This window comes from Temnothorax curvispinosus, unplaced genomic scaffold (assembly GCF_003070985.1).
Source record: "Temnothorax curvispinosus isolate PA1 unplaced genomic scaffold, ASM307098v1 QBEX01014009.1, whole genome shotgun sequence".
NCBI classification, from domain to species: domain Eukaryota; kingdom Metazoa; phylum Arthropoda; class Insecta; order Hymenoptera; family Formicidae; genus Temnothorax; species Temnothorax curvispinosus.
Genome location: NW_020223789.1, coordinates 130,633 through 154,659, shown reverse-complemented (window position 1 = coordinate 154,659; position 24,027 = coordinate 130,633). Strand labels below are relative to the sequence as shown.

Below are 24,027 nucleotides of genomic sequence, written 5' to 3'. Positions count from 1 at the left end.
TATTGTTTCTTAAAAATTCACTAAACTAAAATGTCACTTTCAAAACCGGTACCTAATGAAAGTTACTTCATGTTCAATGTCAATGCGAGTTGATTGCATTAATTCGCATTAGGAATTATAGCGTGAGAAAAGATGAATCTTAAGCAACACGTTTCGATGCATTAATTGACAGACTAGTGTGCTAATCCATGTGGAAATTTTGCGAAATGAGAGAGATATACGAGAGATGATTGCTTCACTCGAATTGAAATATAGTATATAATTAGCTGAAATTTACACGGGTGCTAATCGTATGTGGAAAAAGTGCATCTTCGTATGCGTGTACTTGAACGCGGTTGATCGCGATAAAATGGGGAAAGTAATTAAAATCCGTGAAAAAAAGAACCGTGGAGAAGAGGAAGAGATCCTATTGTCGGAATTGTCCAAAGTGAAACAAACGCCGAGTCACCCAAGTGAAAATAATTCATCATCTGGGAATCAGAGAGAGAAAAAACTTCGTGGGACAATTGGCGAATGGCGATTCAATCGCGAATAGAAATTCGAATACATTTAACGAACTGGCAGGTACCTACTACTAAAATCGACTAAAAATCGACTTTTATCTCCTTTTATACTGTCCAATTGCGTATTTCGTTAGAAGCAACTTCACACTCAGTAAATTACTGTGCATCAGTTATATTACATCTATACCTAATATGTTATATAATTTCTCACTCAACAATGTAAATTCAATAAAATACAACACGCATTTGCATTGTTGAGTGAGAAATTATAAAATAACTGTAATATAATGTAACTTGTAACTGATGCTTGGCGTTTACTGAGAAGTCGCTTGAATGTCCTTAAAGACAAGAAAAAAAACGTCGATATTCGCGGGCACGGTATTTGATGTTTAAATACTTGCTATCTACGGACTTGAGAATTTTTGCACACGTGGCAGTTGCTGCAAAATTTGTATTTGTCGCCGACACGGAATTTAGCCGCTAATTAAGCCGTTCGCACGCATGCACAGAAACGCAGAATTATGTTCCGCTTCGTGAGAAATGCGATTCTCTCTCGAGAGCGCGTCTCGGATCGGAATATAATAACCGGAGGCTTTCACTCCCCGAAGATGTCAGCCTCGCGCCGAGTTAAAATTAACGAAACGCCTCCGGGAGACTCCGCCACCGCTGCGGCGCCGCGGAGAAAGATTCTCTCTTTCTTTTCTTTTAACGTCAGATTACTGTTCGTGCGGTCTGCGTGAATGTGTACAAGAATTCTCTCGCGATTTTATTACTTTAAGATGTATTTGTACCTGAGAAGCAGAAAGTTTAATATTATAGCTTTATAAAGCAAAGTTATAGAACAAAGTATACATCAAACTAAAAATATATTGCTATAATTTTATATAAATAATTTAAATTGTTTTTAAATTAGTATCTTTTAAATCTTTTAAATAAGTATCTTTTTACTTCCTAGGTGCATTAAAGAAAAGAACAGTTATATGGCTTCCTTTTTAAAGGGTATAATTATTTTTTAATACTATTTATTATAACTGGTTATAATAATCATTAATTAATTACCTTTAAAATCATTATTGCGAATGAACTGTGATGGCGGCCCGTTGTTTGGTACCATTTCAAACTGGAAGAATTTATTATAATCAATTAATCAAGATATCATTATCATGGCAGATTAACGATGTCGATCCATCGAAAAAAATCCAAGGTAATCCGCCGCGATCGGCCTTGAAAGTACAATAGGAAATTATTCTGCGAGTCGCGCGACCTCGCTCGTGTAATCGACGATGAGATCGTATCGTCTCTTCGAGAATTGCTTATGATGTCTAGATGATAGACAAGAATGACGTATTCTAACCGAGATAACCCAGAAACATATTTTAGAGAGACTAATTAATAGATAATTTATATTTAACGAATCTAATATTAGTTAAAGCAAGGTTCTTTGTTCTGACTGCTACTTTATAACTCCTTTTATCGGTAAATTAAATTAATTCAAATAAGAAATACTGTTAAGATCATTGTAATTTCGAGCTTACAGAGCTAATTAATATTTTGTGCGGGTTCGATATACTTTTTATGTAAATTATTGTTCTACCTAAAAAGTCTTTCACACGGTTCTTCTCACAGTTTACAAAGCCTCCTGTCTTTAACTACCTAAAATATTTAGTGACGTAAGATTTCGACATCGCGCGAAAACAATAGGTACGCCAGCGGACAAAGTAAAACGCGCAGTGCATTATAACAGGTAATTCCGAAAAGCGGAACGACACAGGCGTGAAATCTAAAAACACGTTTTGAAGACGCGGTTTCGCGATCATTATACCGCAAAGGGTTGAAGAAAATCGAATACGTGAGAACGACAACGAGTGGGATCAACGCGATGTACGGGATCGAGAAAGCGCTTTCGCGTTTAAGGGCGCCGAGAGAAATGCGCGAAAAAGCGCCATCAAGGAGGATTTTCTCATGGAAATAGGGGCGGCGAATTTCACGCCGCGCGAGACGTGGCTGCTTCACGCGATTCGGGACATAAATCGCGCGAGTCTTTGGCGCGTTTCCATCGCGACCCAATAGACTTTCCCCACGGAGAAAAAGTTCGCCTTATGTGAGCGCATCGGCGGGTCTCTCCTCTCAATCAAGAATGCATTATATCTCGCCTAGTTAACCGCAATGTATGTACACGGTGTCCTGAAAGTTGCGCGCTTTCTCTTTGGATCATATATATGCGACTGTGTTTCGGATTAAAAAAGAAAATAAACATAGCAAAGCAGAATGTACAAAGATAATCGTCGCGATATAATAACAGATAATTAACCTCGCGCTTAACTGACGTGCGAATTTATCTCGCAAGTCGTGGAAATCGCAGAACTATCGAATAGGAGATAATGGAATTTGCGTGGGATTTCGTTCAAGGTTTCCACGACGTCCGTCCGATCCACTCGCGAAGTCACGCCTCCGAACGACAAGTCACTTCATTTCTTCGCCAATGAATGGATAATTAGAAGAAAGGAACAAAATTATTCCGAGAAGTTTTGAAAAAATTGAAAAAAGCAACTTCCTCGCGCGCACTTTACAGTCATTCCATTATCGAACTGATTACAGAGTTACCATAGTGGTAAAATGTGGACTTGATACCTTTTTCCCCGAGTCAGCGATTTAAATGACGGCATCTGCGAGCCTGCGGCGATATGCCACGTGCATTTCTTTAGAGACTTCCCCTAGAGATGTAACGGGTTCTTGCGATTATTTAAATTGCCATCGTGAGTGTGACTCCCGTCTGCCTCTTCGTGCATGACCAGCCGATAATCTTAATCACGTTGGATCGACTCGATCCGACGTCATGCCCTGAAAATTTGGCCTATCGAACGTCACGAACGGGCGAACGCGAAAAAGTAGATCGCTATTGATAGACGTCACGGCGGTAGCGTTACAAATCTGCAAGCGTCATCGTGGCGCCGATGCATCCGCGCTGCATCGATACAGTTACCGAAAACCGAATAAAACAATAGATTTCCAGTTACCTCTGGATGTAGCAAAAATACTCGAATATGTCTATTCAATATTCAAATTAATTAGAAATGCAACAAAATCACCAAGAAAGAATACCAATATTTGCTGAACGCTCATTTACTAAAGTGCAATTTTACGACATTGAAAGGTTTTTAACGCGATTGTGCTTTCCGCAATGAGAGTCGGATGCGTTTCTGCAAGACTGGGAATTCCCGTAAATGATTTCGCGCAAATTACGAACATAATGGACGGTTACGCGCCTGCTGTTCGGCATTTTTATCGCCGAGATGCCGTTGGCCGAGATGCTCTCGCGCGGTTCTCCTTCAAATAGCTAAGCGTTTGTAATTTTGCTGATTGCAGAACTAAAGTGCGGTCATCCGGCTGTGCCGATGAACGCCAAGGTGTCGTTGTCTGATGAATCCTTGACGCCCGGCACCGTGGCGAAATATACCTGCGATGCAGGCTACGAACTCTTTGGGTAAGTGTATTTTCACGATATTAGAATAATCATACCTAAACTAGAAGGAAGAAATCGTCGAGAGTTTCTTTCTAAAAAATTGTACCAAGATCTTTGGCGAAATAAAAGTTATAAATTCACTTATCAAGATAATAATTTCATTAATTTTACGCTGAATTGTATTTTATAATATAAGCTGTTAAATATTAAAGTGTCTATAGTTTTTAATTTTATAAAAATTCTATAGAAGCGTATAGATTTTAATTTACATAGAAAAATACATTGCAGTTGGAACAATAGCTATGAACGGCTATGAACAATGTCGATTGCTTCTACTACTGTGATATCAGTTTTATTGGTTGCTCGTCGCGAGTTATTTATGATAATGATTTCACGGAGTTACGCCCATTGCGCGAGTCGCGACGTCTGTGGATAATATTGCCTTCCCGGAAAGAATCTCGATCGATAGGCGTGCCATTCTCTTTATTCTGCTGAGAATAAATTAGAAAGAGAGCTGGCAAGATGTGTATACAAAGAGAAAAAGAGAGAAATAACAGACAATAAAGAAGAATTAGCAAATAAAGAATCATATCTGTCTGTGTAATTCACTTTTAAAATTGCACTGTAATTGATAAAACTCCAATTCTTGAGCCCTGAAACTCTGAATCTCTTTGGAGAGAAGCTAGAAATCTATTTGGAATGCACTAGACTTCAAGCGATATGTCATGTATTCTGCAGGGGTACCGTTACGAACTGTACATGCTAATTAGCGCTTCATTTCTTCGGTATGGTCGCATCGGATCAAGTATTTCTTCGACATAGTACCGCGATCGACAGACTTCGAGATTCGCTACTGATTTCCAGGCAACGTCGTTGAAATCTTTTGTTAATTTGAACTAAATTGTACTAAATTGATTTGTAATGCATTCATATCGCTAAAAAAAGTTCGTCGTAGCAAATACTAAAAGATCAACAAATTTATCGCAATAAAAATTAATTGGATGTCGACATCACAGATTAATTGGAATGTAATAAAATTTCAACAAATTAAAGTCAATCCAATGACCCAAGGAATCAAATGGCAAGATTTCATCGTAATTGCTACGTTTTTCGCGCAATCAGGATTTGTGTTTCATCCTTTTCGCACGGTTATCACTTTTTTATAATGTTCTTTAAGATCGCGTAAAGTTAAGGGAAGAAATATAGAATACAGCGATTCGCGTTTCTCTCTACCGCGAAAAAGATGAAAAAATCGTTGACTAGCGTGACGAAAAAGAAAGAAAACACTGGTGTCAACACCTGTATCCCTCATGCAGGACTGATACACAAAACACAGTTGGCAAACGAAGAAACCGGCTTTTTGTTGCGAAACAAACGCGGGGGAAAATTAATTTCCTGCAGCCAACGTCCATGGGGGCACGCGATCGGAAATTGGCGGTCGTGTTATGCGCGCGATCAGGTGTTTTTCTCGATACATGCAACGGCGTGTTCCACAGGCAAGCGAAATACCTATGCGCTGCTCGCCGAGAATGATAATTATCGATAATACGATATGTGCCGCTGACTTTCTCCGTTTTCAAACGCATTCGGTTCGGAACGGTGGTTAAGAAAAATCGAGAAAGAAATAAGAATGCGGGACGCAGAGAATCCCGTTGCATTCCTCGGTTCGAAACTTGAGACAATGGTTTACGATAAGAATGATTCCGGTGACTACGTTCCTTTCTCCGCTCCGAAAAGAAATTTTTTTTACACATTCAACTAGATTCGGATTTACTTATCGGGGTTAGACGTCAGACGTTAGGCTCAACTAATAGAACGTGTACAGTTTTAATCGCATTTGCACGCGATGGCGCGTGACGTTAATGCATAGTTCGCAAATGATCACGTCGAACGGGTAATTACACGCATGACCGTATAATCGTAGCGCTGTTGAAATTTTTCTCAGGCGCAGAGCGCGCAAAGAAAGCGCACAAAGATTCGTTAGAAATCGTACAGAAATCCTTACGTAATTGTTTTAATCGATAGAAAAGCCTTTTTTATTGAGTTATTCTTTCTTTTCTCTTCGGAGCCAACAGACGAGTGCAAGTATCACCGCCGCGCCGCCTTGTAACGTCCTTGCCACCTTCTTTCTCGCGGTGCATTATTACGCCGATTATACGCAGAAAGCCATAAGTAACGTTTTTCGCTCCAACGGTTCGGCAAGAGTTTTCCACGGCATAACACGCATAACGGGGCAGATTGCACCTGTTATCAATTGCGCAACGTCGGAAGAGAGAGCGATATCCGTGGCGCGGTCCCTGTTTGCGAATAATATACGCTCGATATTCACTCCAGCCCGATGACTTTTTTCAGAACAGGCAGTTTAGTGTGCAGCCCGCGAGGGAAATGGCAGGGTGATCTACCGTTCTGCGGTGAGTATTCATTCTCTTGGAATTCTTTTTAAAGCCGAATACGGATATTTTGTACGATGATATTCCGAACGATATCGACGATATCGTATTTCAATATTGCTGCACGTTTTAATGAGACTAGATAATCACTCATCGTTTGTAGTATTTATTTTAATTACGTTAATTGTATATATCTTCATAATTCGCCCGGTCACATTCGATCTCGATGGCGGCAATCAACTTTCTCCGTTGAATGAAACGGAGTTCATTTTCGTGATATGACTGGTAGACATGGACGCGAGAGGGGTCGTCGAACGAGAATCGCATTTTCGTCAGAGAGGACACCAAACTGCCTGCCTTAAAATGCCAATCAAGCCACTTTCCCTTACTTTATACAGGGTGTCCAAAAATTGTCCTTGATTTTTTTCTAATAAAAAACGACCTATAGTTTTTAAAGTTTTTTGTGCATAACGCATGTAATTAAAAGCTGAAAAAGAAAATTTAATTTTATAAATAATTAAAAAAAATTATAATAAGGGTATTCAAAAACTGTTTAATCATAAAAATTAAAATGTATCATGTTGCGTTGCATTATCGTTAAACAAGCTGCAAACTAATTGCTCAACAAATTTCTCGACGAAGAGATGATAATTCCGGGATATTTTCTAAGAAAGCAGTCGTGCAATGTAAAATTTAGATTACAAGTCTTGTCACGTTATCTAACGAATAATATCAGATTGGCGACGATCGATTTTTATAAATTGCCAAGTTATTGCGCGACTGCGGTAAAAAAACGACTTCGTTCCGGCTTCCATTACTTTCCCTATGTAAAAAGCGCGACCGCAAGAAAATACAATTGTCATTGTTCAAAAGTAGCGGAACGATCCGCGCCATTTCCGCGAAATAACGGCAGCGCGTTGTTGCGGATCGTCACGAAAATTTTTCCTGGAGAGAAACTATGCATCGACAAAAAAAAAACGCGCACATCACCGCGTAATACGGAACAGCGGTGGCGATAAGCTGATGATAATTGACATCAGACAACGGGCAATTACTGGCGATAATTATACCGTTATTGTCAAACGCGTCCTGACGTTAACGAGCACGCTATTATTTTGCCACCTTCAACATTTAACAACCGTGACTAAACCGCGATTAATAAGCGCTAAACAAACATTGTTTCGTGCAACTCAATTACACAATCGCAAAAGTAACACGTGTAATAGAAACTGTGAATTAACCGCGAATTCTAATTTGAGATACCGCAATGACAAAATTGCAATGGGACAAATATTGCGCAACAGGTACGAACGTGGGTTTCCGCAAGCCGGCGAACCAATCGACGACTGTGAGAGGCGGAAACGCAAACCATGGTAATGACGGTGACTTCAGCACGGAGCACGATGGGAAAAGATGCACGGAAACCCAGAGCGAGCCCAGTCCCTGGTGGAGGGTCGACCTCCTCAAGCCATATTCCGTCAAGGTTGTCCGGGTGACAACGAGAGGCTGTTGCGGTAAACGCCCGCATTATCATACTCATTTCAGACTTGAAACGATCTTGAGTTCACGACCTGCGACGGTCATATTATATTCTTTAAATTTTCTTTTGAATTATATTAACGATTAAACTATACTTTAATTTAATTTGAATACACCTTACTCGTTCCGTTTAAACAAAACTTCTTTTTCCAAAATAAAACAAATCAATTTGCCTGATTCGAAATTGAAGATTAATTAAGTTTCCATCGTACAACTGTAAGTTTGTTTCAAGACTTGGCTATAAGTGCAACTGGCCGGAGAAATGACTTATCGATTGCTCGGCAGGTCATCAGCCTCTTCAGGATATTGAGATAAGAGTGGGCAACAGCAGCGCTGAATTACAGCGCAATCCTTTGTGTGCCTGGTTTCCTGGCACTATTGGTGAGTGCTTCGAACGAACTACAAACCGTTAGCAAAACGTTCAGAACTATAACGATCTTTGTTATTGTACTTCTTCCTCGTGTAATATAGAAAAACTTTATGCAATCCGGTATTGCAAAAATATATACGAGTATTTGTAAAATTATTTGAGAAACGTACAGACAAGACTGCTGTTTATTTTAAGTTACACCATATCCGAATATTGATATATCCAAATTTTGTTAAAAGATGAAGTTCTCTAAACGTTCCCCGAAAAATGAGAACAAATTAATTAAGACATGTTGATAATTCGAACTCACAGAGGAGGGTATCACGAAGACCTTCATCTGTGCCAGAGCACTCGTGGGACAATACGTCTTTTTGCAACTTGTCGGTGTCGAGGGTAGTTTGAGCCTGTGCGAGGTGGAAGTCTTCGCTACTGACGGTAAGCTTAGAGCTCTATAAAAAGCTCGAATTTAAAAAGCTTTCTCCTAATAAGTAGTACGCACTCGCGAATGGTTTCTTTCTTAAACGTATTAATAGAGAATAAAAATTAAGAAAGTCGGAAATCCGCCGTAGAAGCGCACATTTCCGGAGCAATCACGTGTTACGAGAAATGTTTCCTATTTTAATCAATGTTCGCAGAATTCTCAGTGGACAGGTGCGCACACGCCGGCACGCCCGCCGAGGCCGATTTGACTGCCTTCAATTCCACGTGTTACGAATTTGTGGTGAAGAAGGGCGGCTCCTTCCAAGAAGCGAGAACCTACTGCAAGGGACGCGGTGGCGATCTCGTTCACGGTTTCAAGGTTTTTACAATTTTTATATTTTTAAAGTTTCCTTAATTCTTATATTGATCCCATATCATATTAGTAAATCTTACAACTCCGAAATTATATCAGCAATTAAATAATTTGCAAATAAACAAAAATACAGACAGCCTCTAAAATATCCTACGTATTAAAAGAAAAATGTATAGTGCCATCTACTTATATTAGAAATAAAAAAGATCATGTTCTTATAGACGACATATTTAGTCAAAGATATTTATACTACAGGGCATATCGTCTATATTTATCCTGAACAACCTAGAAAGGCGGAAGGATAAACTGAAGACCCAATTGGTCTGGATCGGGGCGCAAAAGGAACCGCAGATCACCGCTCGAACGTGGCGATGGGTGGACGGTAAGTTGACGAAATTTCGGGCGAATTATTCCCATCGTCGACGATCGTCCGTGGGAATCGGGCCGGAGGGCGGAGTTAGGTAACCCGGGGTAAGATTCGATAACTCGATTGTCGATTCATTGTCCGCCAATTATCCCCGGCAATTACCGAACGATTACACGACATCGTTATTTCGGGAGGGAGATTTCGTAAATTCGTATTCGCGCTCGACGGTCTCGTTTCGCATTTATGAGCCAATCGGGTATCATGTAATCGTCAATCAAACAAATTGTATCGTAAGTAGAATTGTTACGAAAGTGCAGCCGAAGCATCGTTTCGTGATAAATAGAACGCGAAAGTTATAACCGTGTCGAAATCGACAGGAAGTTACATCTTCCGACGTGCAGTACATGTCGATTAATAATTAATTTCGATCTATAGAGCCATTTATTAGTGTAGCACGATATAATCAGCAATGCTACTTGCAAATTTAACGAAGCAATGAGATTAATAGTAATCGATCAATGATATATAAGATGTAAAGTTTTAACTACGAAAATGTGTATCATTTCTTTATGCTAATTTTTAAATTAATTATGCACGTAATTATATGCATATATAATTATATATATACGCTCCGTTATTATAAATTTCTCGTAACATGAAAATAATAACAAAAGATTTAAGTATACCGGATATATACCGGTTAAATTAGATTAATTAGAATATCGAAATGAAGCAGGCCAACTCTGTTACAGGCGAGATCGTGCAGAGGCCATCCTGGGGCAAGGACCAGCCGAACAACTACAACGGCGAGCAAAACTGCGTCGTGCTCGACGGAGGTCGCGGCTGGCTCTGGAATGACGTCGGCTGTAACCTCGATTACCTTCACTGGATTTGCCAGAGCAGTAAGTGTCGAAGAATTTTGTTTGCGGACCGGAGAAAAATCCGGTTGGGACATTCTCGTGCAGAAAATTTCATCGCTTTTGACCGTAAATTAAAAAAAGAGAGAAAAAACGCGAGTCTCATAAAAATACCTCGTCTCTCTAAAAAAAATTTGGGTTTGCAGGGCCACCGACCTGCGGCAGTCCCGAGAAATCGGAGAATACTATAATCGCGGGATCTAAGAGAACGATAGGCTCCACGATAGACTACATTTGTCCGGCTGGATATATGCTGGTTGGATCGAAGAGCAGAATATGCGGACCGAGCGGTTTTTGGAGCGGCGATGTCCCCACGTGCAAGTGTGAGTGTAACTTTCAATGGCGTCATGTAAAAGTCAACGCCCGCGTTTGGCTTCTTATCCGGCGTTGCTTTTGTCACGCTACAAGTGCGCTCGTTCTACTCTGGCTTTTAACTTTTGAACTCTTACTTTGAACGATCACCGTCGTCGCGGACTGAGGATCAAACGGCCGCAATTAGCATTGAATATAATAGCTTAACCTTGGATTCTTGTACAAATCGAGATTATTCGGTATACTACACTGAGATTGGATGAAATTATCATAGAATTATGCGGTCACGGACATTACACTTTATGTCGACGATAAATTTTATTTTTACGCGGTGTAAAGATATTCTTCGACCAAAAAAATTTAGCTTATCTTTTACATCGCGTTACCCGCATGGGAATCGGACGTTCGTGTTTAATGCTAAATACGGATATGAACCGCGTATGTACGTCACGCGCGACCTTCGTCATCTTTCGAATAATAATTTAATTCGCAGTCGTCGATTGTGGCGCGCTGCCGAATTTGGAGAACGGCGTTATCACGCTACTGGACAACAGGACCACGCACGGCGCTCTCGCGGATTATACGTGTAAAGAAAATTACACGCTGAAGGGTGACACGAGACGGAGATGCGGCGACGGCGGTATCTGGAGCGGTCACGAACCCCAGTGTCTGTGTAAGTATAGAGAATGTAATTTACATGCGCACACATTCGATTACTCTCGACTGTTTTTGGTACAGTCTTTCAAAAGGAACGCAAATTAGGCACATTTAACAATTTAAATGCTTAAAATTTAAATGTATTCAGCATATGTGCGCAAATATTTTTAATTATTGATAAGTTATATTCATAAATAAATATGTGACATTTGTGTAAATTTTCATTATAAATGAGAGAAAAAAAGAAAGAAAGAAATCTACTGTTTACAGTGTCAAATATTTTCCATTTGTTTGCGTGATAGACGATCGTCTGAAATTTATGTATATATATAAAATCACGCAAATTACTAAGCTATAATTAGAAAATAATTTCACGTTAGCGTGCTTGAGTTAAGCGAAGAATCACGTTTCTAATGGCATTACACGGCTAATTACAGTTGACTGGTGTCCCGAGCCGCCGGAAGTGAACGGTAGCGTCGTGACGACTAACGGAAAAAGAGCGGGTTCCACTGCCACTTACTCCTGTCAAAATGGATTTATTTTGTTCGGAGATAACGTGAGTCCTCATAATCTAATTGTCGTTCGTAATGAATTTCTGTTCGAGATTTCTTTTTCTCATCATAAAGTTTAACATAAATATATCTAATAAGAGGGCTGCAATATTTTGTATAGATTTATAATCGCGATCTTTCGATTAATAATTAAGGTCCTCGTGTGCAACGTCGGTGGCGAATGGTCTGGCAAGGCGCCGCAATGTCGATTCGTTGACTGCGGCGCCCCGGCCCAGATCGAGTTTGGGACCGTCGCTCTAATTAACAGCACGACCACGGTAGGCAGCTTGGCCGTTTACACGTGTCAACAGGATTATTGGCTGGTGGGCGAAGGGAAGCAAGAGTGCACTAAAGAGGGCAAGTGGAGCCACGACACACCGTCATGCGAGTGTAAGAATTATTACTAAACATACGTACAAACTTACGTAAGAATTTGTCGAAAAGACAAATAAACTCCTCGTTGTGAAGAGAATAATTCAAAATGTACCGTGTTTTCGTGAAAATTGTGTGCTATGAATTAATTTTAGAGAGAAATAACTTTCTTTCCACGTGAAAAATAAAATTTGATATCTACTTGTCGCATCGTTTGTCTATATTTAACAATTAGTTTACAGAGAGAAATAAATTTCTTTTGCATGAGTAATTTTACGAAGATAATTCTAGCAAAATATAAAAAATCCATTGTCGTCGTTATTTATATTCTTTAGAATTTCATAAAGATAAATACTTGTTTCTGAATACGCTTCGCGTTTTTTTCTACAGTGATTACATGCGAGGAACCGGAAGTGCCCACTGGAGGATACGTAGTAGGATACGATCTGAACGTTCACAGCGTTATCGAGTATCACTGCGACGTCGGTTATTTGCTTCACGGCGAGGCGAAACATTCGTGCGGCAAAGACGGCGAATGGACGGGAGAAGTGCCGGTTTGCGAATGTGAGTCACCTCCTTCATATCTCTTTCCCATCGAAACCACTCGCATGACATAATCATGTTGGACTATGAAAGGCTTAAATCAAGATTGTCTCTAATGTTTGTGGTAATGTTGATGGTTTTCTCCCTAAACGAGATCTCTTCCAGCTTGCTAGCATATAAAATATAAACAAATAGAAAAATTATTTCGACCAGCCTCAAACGATCAGCTGTTCCTTTCATTTCATTTTTACATTTAGAGATTAAAAATTATTAAGCGTTTGAGATTCTTTTTGACGTGATTTTAACAAACTCAAATTAGCATTTTTGTTTAATTAAAACAAGAAAGATATTTGAAATACTAATAAAGACTAATATGATCTTTACACCTCGCAAATTAAGCAACATTTTTTATCTCGAATGGAATTATGAGAATATATAATATATATATTTCCTTCACTCAATTTGTGAATTCGATAATTGCTCCTAAAATTACTGACTAAAATAATTATCGCGCAGATGTCGACTGTGGCAAGGTACTTCCTGTTTTGAACGGCGCTGTGGAATACGCGAACGATACGACTCATCTTGGCAGCGAACTCACATACAGCTGCACGAGAAATTATAGATTGAATGGAGTCTCGAGGAGATATTGCCTCGATAATGGCCAATGGAGCGATGCTACTCCGAAATGCGAGGGTAATTACACTGGGACCAAATAGAGTAGAATCCAGAATTGCGCAATCGAGAGAAAGTTCAATAAGTCGTAAAAATTTATTTTTACGCGCGTTCGTAAAAAATTTATGTTTCTCGTCTCAGAAATCCGTTGTCCGGAGCCCGTTCTGGCCGAACACGGGATTCTCTCGGTAACCGGAAACGATCGGATGTACGGGAGGACGTTGATTCGCACGGGAACCGCGGAGAACTCGAACACGGGCGCGACCTCGTACAAGATTGGGGCCCTGGCGAAGTACAGATGCGAGAGAGGATACAAGGTGGTCGGTGAACCTTTGTCCACCTGCGAGGAGAACGGAAAGTGGAGCGGCGAAGTGCCGCAATGTGTCTGTACGTATTTTTAGATATTCTAAACATCGAAAAGTGCGTTTTATCAAGTCGGTTGACAAATTATACAGAATAAACGGTAATTGTCGACGATTTAGAAAGCTTTTCTTGTCAAATAATCGTTTGGTTAAAATGATAATACCGCGAGATATTATAAAATATTCGTTACGATATCGAGGAATCGGTCCACGACTTTAATAGCGTTCATCTGACAGATGTCGATTGTGGTAAACCTGAGCACATTCAACACGGACGTTACACGTTGACTTCGAATGCAACGTATTATGGAGCGGCTGCACTTTATGAGTGCGACGGCAATTTCGAGCTAGATGGATTTGCTAGAAGACTGTGTCTCGAAAACGGCACCTGGAGCAGCGATACCCCTGTCTGTCGAGGTAATCGATCGGAGATAACTCTTCAAAGAAGATGTAAAAGATAAATAATGAAAGCTTATTGCATTCAGTTTGATTCCAATAAGTTAACTCTGGCTTCATATTAATTATTTCGCTTTAAAACATATAGTTCATACGCTTAACGAAACGGTTTACAGAAATACGGTGCAGAGATCCGGAGAAAACGGGCGTGCTATCGACGCAAGTATCGACCCACAGTGTGGGTGGTGTGGCGCACTACAGTTGCCCACGTGGGTTTTACATGGAGGGAAACGAGACTAGAATCTGTTTGCAAAATGGATCCTGGAGCGGAACAACGCCTGCTTGTTTCTGTACGAAACTTCTCTCCATCAATTTTTTATTCAACGAAAATGCAGCATCACAATACATTTGCTTATCATAAATTTAATAATCGATATTTTTTTATTCAAAAGTTTTCTTCGTTATATGAAGTAACGAACATTTTGTAAATAATAGTTTTAAAAAGATATTTGAAATTTTATACCACTAAGTGACAAATCTTTCACTTTATAATAATAAATTAACAAATATATGATCAAAGTATTGCGATAAACTTAGAAGGACACAAAATCCATTCGCGATATTTTTCTAGCGGTCGACTGTAAGCATCCGGGCCCGATAGAGAACGGTAGAGTGATAGTAGTGAACGGATCGACGACTTACGGAGGAGCCGCGGAGTATCACTGCTTGCCGCAGTACGAAAGGACTGGCATATTCCTAAGGAAGTGTTTGGACACCGGATACTGGAGCGGCGAGGAGCCAAAATGCGAATGTAAATATATACACCGATATTATGTGTCTTTCAAATATGCCTCTAAATAACGTCGCTTTTAAGATATAAGAATATTTTATACCACGAAAAACCTTCAAGCTTTATTCGGCGAACTTTCAAAGTTCTCTCAAGTATTAAAAAATTCTTGCGTCAATGTCGCGAACCGTTTATTTTAACGACTAAAGGAAAGTGCGTCGGAAAAGATTCGAATAATATATTTGTCATTTGTGTCACAGTGGCTGAGAACGAGGTGGCAGAGCCTCAAGGTGTCGGCACGAGCGTTGGCATCGCAGCTGGCGTCATTATCGTTATATTAATTATCCTCGGATTGGTCTATCTTAGACTGTGAGTATCGTCTCTCGAAATAATAAACGCGTGTATTTTCGATCTCAAAGTGCATTTACGAATTAAATTACATCCGCAGACGGAAAGCTACGCCGGTGAAGAACACCGAGAACGTCCAAGCCGCGGAACGGAAAGAGGATCAAAATGCCGCCGTCATGTCTTACGCGACGTTGAACGACGGCACGCATAATACCATGTACGAGAATGTCCCCGAGGATGGTCTCTACGACAATCCGTACAGCGCGTACGGGTAAGTTGCAACGAAAAATTTTCAATAGACTGACATCGATTGCAATTATTCGTGTTAGATAAGGACTCTCTAAAATCAACTCATTTTTATTATTTAAAATTTTTTTAACGCACTGCAAACAGCGAATCGAGAAAAATTAGTTATTTAAAAAAGCACGAAGATCTGAACTATAGAAAAGAGATCGTACAAGAAAATATATATGAATATTATCTTCTTTTAATTATTAAAGTAAATAGGATCGCGATATCATTCTATATAAATTGATATGTTAGCAACAGATACGGCGGCCACCCAAGGAGAATGTACGGCAGATCCGGACATTACGAGGCCGAGCCAGTTCCCAGGAACGGAATTACTATCAACGGCGTGTCTGTGCGATAGCTCTCGCAATTCCATCGGCTTTCCTCATCTTCGTGCACGTCGGGAACCGCGCGCGGAAAATTGTCGATCTCGCGCGAGTGACCATATCTCGCTCGGTTCCCGCCGTTCTCGAAACGTGTACAGAGAACACCGAAAAACTCTTGTTGTCGTTATTTATATTACCGTCTGTTGAAGGCGCAATAGTTCATGTAAATAATTCGCGAGAAAGGAAGAAGAGACAGGTGTGGAAAGGATTACACACCGACGAGATTTTCTTCTCTGAGGATCAACTATTTTGTACGATTCTGTATATACGGTGTATCGATCATTTAGGCTCATTATACGTAGGTTCTAAGTGACATGTTGTAGCGTAAGTTTACGATTGTGCGAATAAAGAAACCAGTGCTCTTGTTGTACTTTAAACTTCGTCACGTTATTTCGTTCGATTTCTCCTTCAAAGTTCAGTTTCCTAAAATGTCTTTATTTTCTACCGCTAATTCCTCGAAATCAAAGAATCTAACGTCGCAGATGAATTCATCTACCGATTAACTCCTTGAGAAACTTTAATCCTATATAAAATAAATTGCATGTACAACGTGGTGAATAACTGTAGCAATGTTACTATGGCTGCATTCCGATATTCACTGTCAGTATTGAAAATCTATATTTTTCTATATTTTATGTCACGTCCGTATACTATAGATTTTCAGTACTGACAGTTGCTGACAGTAAATATCGGAATGCAGTCTACGTAATCAATGTCAATACGACTTCAACTCGATCGAGGACCATCCAAGTGTTGGCGCGAAATCTTGGATCGCGGACAAGGCAAGCTCAGACCATTGCTAAAACGTTTATAAATCTCCCCGAGGTGTATGTACGCCAAATATCAACGAGATTGTTGACCCGATAAATGGCAAGTGTATTTTATGTCTATATATCTATGCGATTAAAGTGTCGTAGCAATTTTTCATGCAAATAAAATCGTAATGCTGGCATCTTCGAAGCTGTTATTACGATCTAATTACGGAAACAGAATTAGCAGGACCGAGATTGTTTCCACCATCACGAAAGATAAAATAAAAATAAAAGAACGACATATGTATCAGTCTCGCTCATGCCCTTATATGGTTGCGAGTCGGTACAAGATACGTTAATCCATGTATGGAAGAGATTCTCGGTTCAGGGCTGTAATAACTCACAGCTCACGGCCAAAAAATGTCTAAGCTATATAAGTATGTTCCATAATAATTGATATACGCAAGCTATCGCTATGTCGCAAATATTTTTTTACGATCTATAAAAATTATATTATTTCTGATAATCACATTATCGTTTTGCTGCTCGCCACAATGTTTTAGCAACGTAAAATACCTCTGTGCGCTTTTAAGAAACTCTAAATTAAAAGTTCCATCCAGAAATTCCATTTTAAAATTTTCAGATAAGAAATCAGGTTTTCAGTCTTTGTCTTTTTCATTTTCGATTGTGTGTAACGCAAAAGCTACTTTTTTCTGTGTGTTCAACGGAGGGGCGACTCAAAAGGCCTTAAATGATTCACCAGCGGATAAAAGAACAACTTGTTCACGAATACCTCACGCGCGAAGGATTGGAACACGATCCTGACCGATGGCCTGAATATTTCTCGCTCCGCGATTTTCGCGGCTCACAATTCCGTTCTCCGGCTCCCGCCTGCCAGCAGTGCCAGCAGATGGTGCTGGCTGGCCGGGTGTGGTGAATGACCACCGAGTGACGCGTAACGTGATTCACAGTTTGCATCGTGAAGCTGAGATCCGTTCTAGCCTCCCAGCCCCGTTTCTTCTCGTTCGCTGTTCTCCACTGGTAAGTACGTTCCCCGTCTCTCGTTCAAAACGCGAGTAATCGACTCGAACGAACGAATTTCGTTCCCCGGATTGTGTGGAAACACGACGCGTTTGACAGGGAATCTCGTTCCTGAAAGGGCCGCCATTGTTCGATCACGCTTTCCATAATCCACATCTCGTTTGGCTCGAAAGACCGAGGATCGTTATTCCCAATAATCGGGGCGAGCTGCGAGCGAAATATTTCTTGGCCAGGTTATGCGCCAACGACGCGCGATCGTCGCAATCGGAGAGAGATGCGCGAGGAAGCGTGCATAAACAGACGGGCGCAGTGCCGTAAATAGCGGAGGACACAGTGGGCGCAACGCAAGGGGTCGATTGTGTATCTTGAAACGAGGTGAAAATTACAAAAGTAAGAAAATTCTAGCGCACCTACTTACGGATTTCATTTATCGAAATATAGTTCCTGAATCTGTCCACTTTTGTAATTTTCTCCTCGTTTCTCAAGATACACAATCGACCCTCAGAATCGGGACCGATCGTGCTAGGCTCTTGATACGCCGTTGAAAATAGTATCGAAAAAAATTTCCTGGACACACGTTTTATTACGAATATTGGATTAAATTTATTCCGATTTGCAATGCGCCAAAAGTCGATGCTGACCGCGACAGCACTGGTGCGAGAGAGACGAGGAAAAGTAGGACGCGATTCGAGGGAAAGATGAGTAAGCGCGTGCACGAGTAAGTAAAGTCTGCAAAATTCGTGGAAGCAATTGCAAAAGAAACTACACACATTTTCAAATACAGTAAACCTTCTTTATTTTAATCTAAGACAGAGACTTAATATTTTGATATGCGAAGAAATTTTATAATAAATATTTATTGCAAAAAATGTATTGCGTGTAATATGAGATAAGTGTTTTAAAGAGACCGGAGTCGAATTTATGTGTAATACGACTCTTTTCATCAGGCAGGCTCCCTCCTGTCAGTCTTCTCAAGCGTATATATATTTTTAGACGAGCAAATTTACCCAAACTGGACAGTTTGTGACTGATAGAAGGTACATTAGCGACGAGACAAAGTCAACGTGTAAAAGCCATTTAAGAACACGCGGAGAATAACGACCCCTTAGTCGCGCCTTCGTCCAAGTAATTATTTTTACCCCTCCCTTTTCGGTCGCGTCGGGATATCGCGAATTGATTATCCGAAAATAAACGCCGATGGCGACTTGGCAACCCGGGACCGTCCTGTCGCGATGTTCGTTTTAATTTAAAAAGAAAACGCGTCTTTGTTTCGCTAAAATCCGACGGTGAACTTATACGGGCGTGAAAAAGGAAAGATTGCGGTTTATTTTTTCAGCAAACAAACCGCAGAATATATCGTCCGCGAATAAGTCGCGTCGGGCATTGTTTCGAGAACGTATATCGGACGATACTGTCAGATCGTAATTCATTAGTACAGTCCGAAAATATACAATTCTAGATTCGCCGATAAAATGTCGATATTTGCGAATTTCAAGAGAAAAACGCGATTTTTAATTTATCTAATGAAATATCTCGAGAGAATCTTTCTAAATGACGTATCTCGCACATTCAAATATATCACGATTACAAACAAAAAGATTCACTGATAATATTAATGAGAAGATACGCCAATACTCTAAATTATTTTGCATTCAAAATTGCGATCGACATTTCACGTCAACAAGCGCCTGCAATTAAAATTTTCGGAGCGTATATAAATTTCTATAAACGTTCTATTCGTAACTCTCTAAAGGAGAGAGAGATATCGTTTAATTTGTAAGACACGCCAGGAAATTGTTACTAACATTTGAATTTTGCAGTAGGTGCAAACGAGATTGTCGAAGATGTCTTCTCGCAAAACTGCCGGTCGCCGTGCCACCACGAAGAAGCGCGCTCAGCGCGCGACTTCGAACGTTTTCGCGATGTTCGACCAGGCGCAAATCGCCGAGTTCAAAGAAGCTTTTAACATGATCGACCAGAATCACGACGGATTCATCGACAAGGAGGATTTACATGACATGCTGGCCTCTCTGGGTGAGTGAAAGTTCTCTTCGGGGAGAGATATAAAAAAAAAGATTTAAAGATGTATCCGCGCAAGCTATTTGTACAAGCGATGATTCTATATTGCCTTTTAAATTGAGATTAAGGTTGTATAGAACATAAACGAAGGTAAATCATCTTTTACAGGCAAGAATCCTACCGACGAGTATTTAGAGGCGATGATGAACGAAGCACCTGGACCTATCAATTTCACGATGTTCCTGACACTGTTTGGAGAGAGACTACAAGGGACTGACCCTGAAGACGTGATCAAGAATGCCTTCGGTTGTTTTGACGAGGAAAATACCGGTCATATAAACGAGGAGCGCCTTCGCGAACTGCTTACGACAATGGGTGATAGGTAATTTCATTTTATCGCACGTCATATTATCAAAATTGTACTAAGACTACGAAACTTGCGATTTATTACATTATTGTGGTAAAGAAATATTTACGAATAATATTTAGTTTCTTAGAACATGAATTTTGCTCTAAAAAAATAGAAAGATAAGACAATAATTGAAAAATTATGGATAATAATTATTGTATAATCGTAGATAATGATAATATATAATTATTGATCGATATATTTCGTGTGCATGGTTCATACACATTTTTATGTGCAGTTACTTCTATTTATTTTGATAATTGCTAATTCGTTAATGATATTAATAAAGAAGTGTAATATATAATTATACATAATAGCATGGTTCATTGTTAAGCCAACGAAATTAATTGGAGTTCCTGCAGGATTATGTAAAACCGATTAACTTTTTTCTTTAGATTCACGGACGACGATGTAGACGAAATGTACCGCGAGGCGCCGATCAAAGGCTCCATGTTCGACTATCTGGAGTTCACTCGAATCCTGAAGCACGGCGCGAAGGACAAGGACGAGCAGTAGTGAGGATTCATCTCTAAGAAAGTTGATCGCGTATCCCCCGACACGGAATTTTAGATAACATTCGAAGTTTCTCGCACGCCCCTCGCGCTTTTCGATCCTAGATCCATAGGACATTATTGTCAATAACTGTCTTTTTTTTTAATGATAAGAAAATGTACGTACAACATGCCGAATCGCAAGCTACATCGGGAACTGTAGTTCTCGTTCTCTTGGAAATTTTTATCTGCATTTATTACTTGTCGAGCTCGAAGCGAAAATACTAACTGAATAATCGAGAATTGCATTTGGAGGCGCAAGGTGTGTGCGGGTGTGTGCGCATCGTGTAGAAAAATTTTTTCAAAGTATTCAAGCGTAACAACTTTTCGAATGATTGCTGTACAGTCGGTAAAAGTTAAACATGTAAGATATTTATATACATAAAGCAAACATGTAACTCTGTTGTAGATTCAGCATTTATATTTTAATATAATATTCTATTGCGTAATAAGAAACTCACGTTGTCTTATTCTACTAACATCTAAGAAATCATTATGTAATATAAATTTAACTCTCCCTTTATCAACAGCAATAGATTGGTATTTATTGCCTAATGTGAATGAAATAGTAATACTTTTGAAATGTCATATTTTTCTTAAATTGTACATAGAAATATACATATATATGCAGTTAATAATTCACGATTTAAAAGCATTTTAAAGAAATTTGTCACCACAAACTCTCTGATGATAGTATGATTAAGTAATATGAAATATTTGTATGCAAATAATAAACTTGGAGACCTCTTCTAAGCTAGCAGGACCAAATCGGCAGAATCAAACCGGACCTATCAGAATATTTAGTACCCATTTTGTACTATTTTGTACCACTAATAATAATTTTGTATCCTGTGCCATTTCGGAGAAAATCGTGGCGGTGCTACCTTAGCATTAAGCTAGAAAGACCACAAGAAAAAAAAAGTGAGTCACGTTCAATGAAAATTTTGTATTGTTTCATTTGCAGATGATACGCTGATAGCTGCTGGATCATCCTATAAGTAATGCGGTTTTTTAGAGAAATGAGATAAAAAGTTTGACATTTTATTTTTAATCCAAAATATATTTTCCATCATTATTTACAGCTTACAGCTTACAGTTCCTTCCTGTCTCAATATTAAATTTTCAATTTCATGACGTCTTTCAGTTTTGTGAGCCAAAGAATAAATCAAGTTCCCTCCCTTTATCCCGTATTATTTATGGGATGACCTAATACTTTAATCGCATGTCGAGATTGCATGGATTTTTAAAATCTGTTATGTGTTGCACGAGTTTGTTGCGATTATTACCGAAAAAGGATAAATAAATGCGTCGAGATTAGGTGTTAGCTGCAGAATAAATAATTGCGACATACATATTAATACATTGACACGTTGTGTATGAATAACATTTTCATGAAAAATTCCTAGGAAGCTAAATATTAAATTTGTCATGAAAATTACCTGCCAAGAAGCCAAGCACGTTTCTTTTCATAATCATTTTTATCATTTATTTTTATCATAAAACGTCATTTTAGAATAAAATAATATTGTTAAAATATTTGACATTTGATAAATAAAATAATGATTGAACGCTCCTGGAAACACAAAAAGACTCATAAATATATGAATGACAAGACTGTCAATGTATTAACAGAGCGAACGCTCAATTCGAAGTGAATATTGTTGAATTAAGTACAGTAAGATAGTCTATACTATTATTATAAAGCAACAGGGTTTGCATTTTTTTGTTCGCTATGATCTCGGAAACCAATGGACCGAATTTTTACCAAACGTATATGAAATAGGGGTAGAATTTCCCGAGGAGTGTTATAGGGTGTATAGTTTTTCGTTACCGATCTTCTGGAAACCGGTTTTTCTAATTTCTTCAATTTTTCGGTAAATAATTGACGGAATTTCAAAGAATTGTATATAAAACAGGGGTTGAATTTTCCGGGGAGTGCCATAAAGTGTATAATTTTTTGTTATCGATCTCTTTGGAAGCCGGTACGGAAATTTTTTCAATTTTTCGGGAATTTATTGACCGAATCTTAAAGAAGTAGTGGTAGAATTTTACGGGGAATGCTATGATGTGTACAGTTTTTGTTACCGATCTTTTTGGAAACCGGTTTTTTTAATTTTTCCAATTTTTAGGGAAATAATTGATTGAGTGCTATAAAGTATATAATTTTTCGTTACCAATCTTTTTGGAAAGGGCAATCTTATATATAGAGAGCGAGAGAGAGAGAGACTATTTGCGTGTTTTAATACACATGTTCTCCGGGGCGAAGCCCGGCGGGGCATGCTAGTAATACGTTATAGGGGCAGGAAAGTATTAATTTAGTGTGAGATCAGCGATAAACTTATGCGAGAATGTTAGGAAGAAACTTCTGATTCTGAGACTTTTCGATCGTATGTACATTCGACCTTTCAGAATACAGAACATGCATTGGTCGCGTATAAATCTCGTTGCTCTCAATTGCGCGCCACTAATAGCCGGCTATTTAGTCCGACAACGTTACCCGGCGAAAAAACAATAAACATCACACTTTGGTTTTCTTACCTTACCTTACCCTACAAACTTCCCTCTGTAGATCCCCTAAAATCTCGTTCATTACTTTCATAAAAAAACCTTTTTTAATTTTGAAAGAAATATATCCTTTTAAAAAAATATATGTATTTAGAGAAAGATGACACACACACACACACAGAAATATTTGCTTGGAGTCCAATAATTTATTCGTTTCCACATAGAAGATATTTCATATAAATAGTTATGCTATAAGAAAATTTATGGTGACAAAGTTGCTTAAGTTTTTATTTTTAAAAAGAAGTTTGCTTGTGATTAGAGAGATGAAAAACATATCATAAAAAGATGTTTGGACTTGGACTCCAAGTTACCTCTTCTAAGCTAGCAGGACCAAATTGGCAAAATCAAATCGGACCTATCAGAATATTTAGTACCCATTTTGTACTATTTTGTACCACTAATAACAATTTTGTATCCTGTGCCATTTCGGAGAAAATCGTGGCGGTGCTACCTTAGCATTAAGCTAGAAAGACCACAAGAAAAAAAAAAGAAAATTAAATACAGAAATTTGAAGGACTGAATTTGTACTAATTTGTACCATACAAATAAACTTAATATATTCATCCCTTCTGCTTCAAACAGCTCCTAATAAAACTCAGTCCTATTAGTCTCAAGAGTAAAGTACTCGTTCTCATCAGCAGAATCAATTGCTACTTGTAGACTCGATT

General features: G+C 39.1%; 2 protein-coding genes across 2 annotated transcripts in view; both read left to right on the top strand.

Annotated features, from left to right (window-relative positions):
- Positions 1-16,378, top strand: part of LOC112464218 (sushi, von Willebrand factor type A, EGF and pentraxin domain-containing protein 1) — a 25,848-nt gene extending 9,470 nt beyond the window's left edge. Inside the window, exons 2-22 of the mRNA XM_025031079.1 lie at positions 3,870-3,987; positions 6,319-6,377; positions 7,661-7,870; positions 8,181-8,276; positions 8,578-8,700; positions 8,901-9,064; positions 9,314-9,440; positions 10,178-10,327; positions 10,489-10,665; positions 11,148-11,327; positions 11,749-11,867; positions 12,018-12,252; positions 12,625-12,798; positions 13,294-13,473; positions 13,594-13,839; positions 14,052-14,231; positions 14,387-14,560; positions 14,842-15,021; positions 15,258-15,366; positions 15,446-15,616; positions 15,889-16,378. Of these exons, the coding sequence (XP_024886847.1) occupies positions 3,870-3,987; positions 6,319-6,377; positions 7,661-7,870; positions 8,181-8,276; positions 8,578-8,700; positions 8,901-9,064; positions 9,314-9,440; positions 10,178-10,327; positions 10,489-10,665; positions 11,148-11,327; positions 11,749-11,867; positions 12,018-12,252; positions 12,625-12,798; positions 13,294-13,473; positions 13,594-13,839; positions 14,052-14,231; positions 14,387-14,560; positions 14,842-15,021; positions 15,258-15,366; positions 15,446-15,616; positions 15,889-15,997 (3,281 nt within the window). The 3' untranslated portion in view covers positions 15,998-16,378. The remainder of the gene's footprint in view (positions 1-3,869; positions 3,988-6,318; positions 6,378-7,660; positions 7,871-8,180; positions 8,277-8,577; positions 8,701-8,900; positions 9,065-9,313; positions 9,441-10,177; positions 10,328-10,488; positions 10,666-11,147; positions 11,328-11,748; positions 11,868-12,017; positions 12,253-12,624; positions 12,799-13,293; positions 13,474-13,593; positions 13,840-14,051; positions 14,232-14,386; positions 14,561-14,841; positions 15,022-15,257; positions 15,367-15,445; positions 15,617-15,888) is intronic.
- A 1,314-nt stretch (positions 16,379-17,692) lies between these two features.
- LOC112464215 (myosin regulatory light chain sqh) lies at positions 17,693-21,547 on the top strand. Its single transcript, XM_025031072.1, has 4 exons — positions 17,693-17,815; positions 19,636-19,849; positions 20,003-20,216; positions 20,639-21,547. The coding sequence occupies exons 2-4, from the start codon at positions 19,660-19,662 to the stop codon at positions 20,757-20,759; spliced, it is 525 nt and encodes a 174-aa protein (XP_024886840.1). The 5' UTR covers positions 17,693-17,815; positions 19,636-19,659; the 3' UTR covers positions 20,760-21,547.
- The last annotated feature ends 2,480 nt before the right edge of the window (positions 21,548-24,027 follow it).

Coding starts and splice junctions, on each gene's coding strand:
- LOC112464215 (XM_025031072.1), top strand. CDS start 19,660: ATGTCTTCTCGCAAAACTGCCGGTCGCCGTGCCACCACGAAGAAGCGC. Junction 19,850..20,002: donor TGACATGCTGGCCTCTCTGG/GTGAGTGAAAGT, acceptor CATCTTTTACAG/GCAAGAATCCTACCGACGAG. Junction 20,217..20,638: donor CTTACGACAATGGGTGATAG/GTAATTTCATTT, acceptor TTTTTTCTTTAG/ATTCACGGACGACGATGTAG.